The sequence below is a fragment of the Apaloderma vittatum genome, unplaced genomic scaffold (assembly GCF_000703405.1).
Source record: "Apaloderma vittatum isolate BGI_N311 unplaced genomic scaffold, ASM70340v1 scaffold7749, whole genome shotgun sequence".
Classification (NCBI taxonomy): Eukaryota; Metazoa; Chordata; class Aves; order Trogoniformes; family Trogonidae; genus Apaloderma; species Apaloderma vittatum.
This window is the reverse complement of record NW_009733487.1, coordinates 10,861-17,521: the sequence shown is the minus strand read 5'-3', so window position 1 is coordinate 17,521 and position 6,661 is coordinate 10,861. Positions and strand designations below refer to the sequence as shown.

At 55.1% G+C, this 6,661-nt stretch overlaps 1 protein-coding gene across 1 annotated transcript in view; it reads left to right on the top strand.

Annotated features, from left to right (window-relative positions):
• Positions 1-6,661, top strand: part of LOC104278821 (voltage-dependent R-type calcium channel subunit alpha-1E-like) — a gene marked incomplete at its 3' end in the record, with an annotated part of 75,523 nt that overhangs the window by 58,034 nt on the left and 10,828 nt on the right. Inside the window, 6 exon segments of the mRNA XM_009875916.1 lie at positions 195-469; positions 1,072-1,231; positions 1,728-1,857; positions 2,398-2,457; positions 2,802-2,908; positions 5,654-5,665. Of these exon segments, the coding sequence (XP_009874218.1) occupies positions 195-469; positions 1,072-1,231; positions 1,728-1,857; positions 2,398-2,457; positions 2,802-2,908; positions 5,654-5,665 (744 nt within the window).

Here is a 6,661-nt window from a genome sequence, read left to right as displayed (position 1 = left end):
GCCCCACGGAGGGGGCTCAGGATGGGGACCGGCGTGGGGACACGGCTGCAGCGGAGGCTCTGATTCCAGGAGAGACAGAGGCGAGCGGGGAGCCCATCAGGTTGGTACCCAGGGAGGGCACCTCGCAGTTCCCACAGCAGCTTGTCCTCTCTATTTTCTTGCACCCCTTTTTCCTTCTCACATCCCACCTGCAGGCCAAACGGGATCTCTGCTGGGGATGCCGAGCTGGCCGGGACTGCCACGGAGGGGGGACCCCCGCAAACGGTACCCGAGTCCTCCCGGGGGAAGACGGGCAGCCTGACGGAGCAGGACTGCAGCAGCCTGGACACCAGCGAGCAAGCGCTGCTGGAGGCCAGCCGCGCTGTCAGCCGGAGCGAGCCCGACCTCTCTTCCATCACCCCCAACACCGAGAAGGCCACGGAGAGCACGGCCATCATGATTGATGTTCCCGACTCCACTGTGGTACAGAGTGAGGGCCCGTCTCTCTTTCCTGAGCCCCTCTCCCAGCCCTCGGGGACCCTGCAGGGATGGAAAGCTTCTTGCATAGCTTTTCCCATTTTCATACTTCAACTTTGGGGGGGGCTTCCCTTGCTGCTTCTTGTAGCACCTCCCTCCTGAACCCCAGTTTTGCAGGGGAGCCTGAAGGAGAGCGCCCATGTGCCACTGTCCCCTGGGGAGCCTCTCCTCTTCTCGCCTCCTTCTCACCCGCTCCTTCCCTCTTCCTCCCTGCCTGGGCAAAACACTTGCATCCCATGTTTTTCCTAACACATCAGCAGCTTCCACTCAGCTCGCTGCTACTCAGACCCCTTAACAATGTCCTTGCTGACAAGGTGAGCTGCTTTAAACAGTTTTATTAATTAAACAGCACAGCAAAAGCTGTCTTTGTTAGAACCCCTTTCGTCTGTTTCAACCCAGCAGCTTTTGTCTTTTCTTCCCTTCTGGTCCCTCTCCCCATAACAGCACAGGGATGCAAAGCAGAAAACGGGGGAAATTGCATGTTCTTGGGTGGTAGGAACACCCCAGGGTGCTGTCTGGGTGCAAGGCCAGGCAAAGGCTCTCGCTTTCCTGCAGTTAGCAACAAGACAGACGGTGAAGCCAGCCCCTTAAAGGAGGCTGAGACCAAAGAGGATGAGGAGGAGATGGAGAAGAAGAAGCAGAAGAAGGAGAAAAGCGGGACGGGCAAAGCGATGGTGCCGCACAGCTCCATGTTCATCTTCAGCACCACCAACCCGTGAGACACTTTTTGGACCGTAGGAGCCTGGAGCTGGGGAGGGCTGCAAGGGGAAGGACCCTATGACATCCCTTAAAACAAGAGATCCCCTTGGGAAGGGGGTCGAATATCTCCTAAAGAGCCTGAATAACTAGCCATGGTGTTCCCCAAGCCCCAGGAGTTCTCTCTCTCTCTGTGGCAGCCACACTCACGGTTTTCTCTCCTGACTGCTGCTAGCTGTGATTTTTATTCAATGCTTGCGACATTTTTCTGCAGTTTTATGCTCCCCTGTAGCTCTTGCCTAGCTCCAGCAGCTGGAAGAATAACCCCAATTTCTCAGAGACTCTTCCTGGGTGCCTGGGGCAGCCAAGCAAAAAGGGATCAGCAAGCCCTTGGGCTCCCTTGTTTTGCTCCTCAGCCTTCTACCACCTTTCTGCCCTGAAAGCTGGCGGGGTGGGGTTGGTTTTGCCCACAGGGTGCGTGCCAGGGTCTCACAGGTCGGGCTGTCTCCCCGCAGGGTGCGGCGGGCTTGTCACTACATCGTGAACCTGCGCTACTTCGAGATGTGCATCCTCCTGGTGATCGCCGCCAGCAGCATCGCCCTCGCAGCGGAGGATCCTGTCCTCACCAACTCGGACCGCAACAAAGTGATTGCGAAACCTCCCCTGATTTCCCCTCATCCTGCAGGCAGAGGTCCTGTAGGCGTCTAGCTCTTCCGTGGTGGGACATGGAGCAGGGCAGCTGGTGGCAGCACTGGCACCACGTCTTGGGTCTTCTTCCCCATCACTTTCCTTTATAAACCCTGGAAATCCCTTTCAGCCTCCCACGCGTGGGGTTTAGAGCCTGGGGAGCTCTAAACTTGTTGACAGCAATGTAGCTTAAACTGGGGAGATGCTGATGTGCAGAGGGACTGGTACGGAGGAGCGTGATTCCAGCTTGCAGCGGAATTTCAGAGCTGCTTGCACAGTGCATGGGAAATGTGTCTCTCCTGCCCACGCAGGCTGGGTTTCTGGCTGTCCCGAGCTCTCTTAGGGGACGTGCTGGGAATGGGGAAAGCAAACCAACCTTCTATCTGCACCCAAGCCAGGCGAGTCCCAGTGTGGGGCGATAACGGGGTTGGGGTGGGCACCAGTGTGCCATTTTGCTTGGCCGCGGCTGCAGGGAGTGCCCGTGCCCTCTCTCTGCAGGTCCTGAGGTATTTCGACTACATCTTCACCGGCGTCTTCACCTTTGAGATGGTCATCAAGGTAAGAGGCTTTGCAGGCTGACTGTGCTGGAGCTGCTGTGGCCCGCAGCGTCCTTGCAGTGTGTGGGAAACAGCTCAGATTTCCAGTTCTGATCCTAAGTTTGGATGATGGAGGCTTTAAAAACTGGTTCTTAGCGCTGGGAGTTGAGAATGCTCAGCACCGCTTTTATCAGTCTCCGGGCTTCCGAAATATAATGCTCACTGATATATAGCTGAGGTGCAGGCGGCTCTCCAGAGATGTCCCTGTTCCCAGCACATCCCACCTGTGGCTGTTTCCACTTGATGGCCGAGCTGCTCATTCCCTTCCTGGTTTTCCTCACTGTTTCTCCCTTCCTCGCCCCACAGATGATCGATCAGGGCTTGATCCTGCAGGATGGCTCCTACTTCCGAGACCTCTGGAACATCCTGGATTTCATCGTGGTGGTGGGAGCGCTGGTGGCTTTCGCCTTGGCGTAAGTGGCCATTGTCCTTGTCAGCTCTTTATCTTCCCATGGCTGGGGTGGGGGAATGCAACTGTGCATTGTGGCTATTAGACCCTGGGGTTGGGTTTTTTTGATTTTCTTGCACCTTTCTGCTCTGCTTCTGGGTTGGCTCCTGGCAGCAGTGCGTGGCTGCTCCAGAGATGTGTTTCTCCTTGTTTGTCACATGCTGGTGAGCAAGCAGGCAGGAGGCAAGGCAAGGTAAGCTGGAGATGATAGGAAGAGGTTGGTGGATAAAGCAAACTTGAAAGATGGCAGAAGTGACTGTCAGAGAGGATAAAAGGCCTAAGGGTGGTAGAACTGGAGTTATACAGCTGCTACGCATCCCAGGGCTCACAGAGACAGCAAAAGCAGCAGCTTGCCAGGTGGAGCTGCCCTCTGAACGTGGTTGTGCTTGAAATGATACCCCAGCTCGATGGGTTTTCCTCTGCTCCAGGAGGGAGCATTGCCCTGGAGCCCTGCAGGGATGGGCATGGCAGCTGGTCGGGGTTTGTGCCTGCGTCCTCCACAGCATCACAGTGAGGTCAGGGCGCTGCGTGCTTGCTCGTGTCCTTGCCGTGCATTGTCTTGCAGCTGGGCTCTGCCACCCAGCTTGTGGCACTTGTGGGTCCTCCTCTGCAGGGTGGTTTGGTGTCTGTGGTGCCTATGGAGGGCAGGAGCATGCAGGGGTGAGTTTCATGCCACTCTGCCCTCCTCCATGCTGCTGGCTGGGGCAGGTGGTGCAGTGCTAGCACGGGAAGAAACGTGCTGTGGAAGAAATGTGCTGGTATCCAGCGAGTCGGGGCCAACATGATGCTCATGGGCAAGGGGCACCCCATGATCCCGGGAGCCATGGTGCTCCGTCAGTGCAAGAGGAGGAAGAGGCTTGCACATCTTTGTCACGCTGTTGTTCTTTCTTTGTGCCTTTGACTCTGGCAGTGGTGGCGTTAGGGGTGGGTCTGGCAGCCACGCAGACTGGAGCCTTGTCCTTGACCACAGCTCAGGTATCGTGCTCTTGGGGTAGCTGGGTCTGAGCCCTGAGGTCCTGCTTGATGGATTACAGCCCCTAATCCATTCCTCCCACCTCACCCTGGGCTGGGTGGCAGCTCCTTCCCCTTGCTCTCACCCACTTGGGCGCTCCCTGGCTCGTTGCTTTTGCCTTCCTCGCTCGGTGCTTTCAGCAGCTGCTCTCCCCTCAGGAAGAGGAGGGGAGAATTCAGATCACTCGCTGTGGGGATAAACCAGCCGCTGGGCAGAGCCTGACCACAGACCCCGGAATGGGGTGGGTCCACTGGTTTTTTTTGATGTTACTCTGAGCTCCTAGGAGTTGACCACAGGGATGGTTTGAGCATCTCTGAGGCTGGCTGATCCCCTCTCTGCCAGGGCAGTCACTCAAAGCATTTCTGCCCTTTTTGTCTCCCCTTTGGGGTTTGGTTTTCCCACAAGGGTCCTGGGTGCCTGTGGGCACAGCGGGAGGTCTCTGAGCCAGTCCAGCAGTGCCACCATCGTCCGCTGGCTGCCAGTACCACATTGGAAAATGTCCACCCATGAAGCCATTTCTTTGTGTGTCATCATGGCTTGTCCACTGCCCCCTCGGAGTCCGTACATCCCGAGCGAGAGGCTGTCTCAGCTTATCCGTGGCTCTGCACGTGGAAAGCTAATACGTCAATCCAAATGCAGCCTAAATAAAAAGCCCGATATAAAACCATGAATCTCCAAAGAGTTCAAATTAAATTAACTGAAATAGCCAGAACTATAACTAAAGGCTCTGCTTGCGGCTTTGCAGAGCTGCCGAGAAGTGGTGATACCTACGCCCACGGGCTTGCAGCAGCGGGAAAGGCTGAGTGGTGGAAAGGTTGAGTGGTCAGTGAGTAGCCATCGTCATCTTTACCTGGTGAGCGAGGGCAGGAGTTTCTCCATGCAGAGGTACCCAACAGAGCTGCCTCTTTAGTGAGGAGCATCTCCTTGTGCCTGTTGGCATTGGTGCCAGAGGGACCAATACGTTCTGTGAAACAACCTAGTGTTTCACTAAGGTGCAGTCAGAGTCTTGGGGGTTTTTCTATGGGTTTTACAAAATGTTTTATTTAGACGTTTGTAGGCTTTGCCCCGAGTGCTGAGCCCTCTGTGTGCACGTTGCAGGGACTTGCCTTAAGCAGGGGCAGAGCCTTGGTTACAATAGGGACCTTGTAGATCCCCTTGGCTTGTCTGAGCAGGTGTCCTGCTGGGTTGCAGGAGGTCCCATGCTGCAGCATAGGCTCGTAATCGGCGGATTTCTTGATGAAAGTGATTTAGCAGAGTTAACCTCTTTGCACAGAAACTGTTGTGGCCTTGCAAGTAGGTTCCTTCAGAGGCACCTGCTTCTCGCTGGTTGGGGACAAGCCTCAAGGTCCCTCCCCAACTCCTGGCTGAGGACCACGTGGCCACCTGCTGTCACTCAGTGTCCCACTTTCTGCGGGTTCCTCTTGCAGCAGAGGTTTTGCGACACACTCCTCCCAAAACCTCCAGCAGGGAGGGCAGGGGCTCCCAGCTCCCTGGAGAGAAGCCCCACACTGGAGGACACAGCATGATCTCCCCATCGTGCCTTTCATCCTAGGCGTGGGGAGGCAGAGAGCTGCCTGAGAGGCCATGGTCACCCCCATGCAGTTCCACTAACACTTTTCTTACCTTCTTCCTCTCTTCTCTCTTTTTCCCTCTCACCTTTGGTGCTGTTTGGTGGCTGCCGGGCTGGATCACCAACAGGAATGCTTTGGGGTAACTATGCGGTTGGTTTGCTGTGGGGTGCTGCCCTGGGTAGCGTGGGTGGATGGGGCAGGCGAGCGTCCATCTGTCTGTGTTGACCATTATCTGCGTTCCTGGGCTCTGGCTGAGGCTTTGCTTGCAGGGTCTTCAGTCCTGATGTCCTCTGAGGGCATGAGATGGGGTTTGTGCTGAGCTCAGAGGGCTGGGGAGAGCTCAGCCTTGGCTCTAGACACAACAAGGCTTTCCTCTGAGTATCATCCAGCCCTATATCCCATAATCATGTTGCATCCCAAGCAAATCCACAGGAGGTTTCCTGAGATCTGAAGTGGTCCCTCCTCAGCAGACGTATTCCACTGCAGTTGAGTTGTCCTTGGTGGCAGCTGGCACCACCTGAGTGCTGCCCTCAAATCCTCACCCCATCCCCAAGTCAGGTGCCCCAGCCACTTACCCAGGCCATGACACTGAGCAAAGCAGGAGATGGGAGGTGCTGAGTGGGTCCCAGGACTGTTTATGCATTTGTAGGGCTGTGCTCCTAGAAGGGACTATTAATTAATGGTCTTGTTTACATCTCATAATGATTAAGCCCATTATTGTGCTCCCTGTTGCATTAACTCTCACAACAGAGCCGTGTAATGTGAAGCATCTGTTGTAAGTCATTTTCTTGGCTTTTCTGAAGGTGCGCATTAGATACAACCTGTGCCGCCTTCACTATGACCTCTCTGCACCACCCTGGGACCCAATCCCTGGGATTTAGTTAAAAGACAAGAAACAAACCCCTGGTATTGCATTTGGGGTTAATCACCATACTCAAGAAATGAGGGTCACCAGGGATCTTAGTGCTGCTTTTGTAAATAATCTTAAAAGCAAGCTCAGTCTCCCTCAGCTGACTTGGGGTGAAGGCAAGCACGATACTGATCTAGAGAGGGCTGAGATGTTGTGAGATTGAAGACCAAGATCAAGTTGGGTAGCACTGATTGAATAAGGCAGAAAGTCTCCCACATTTTGTAA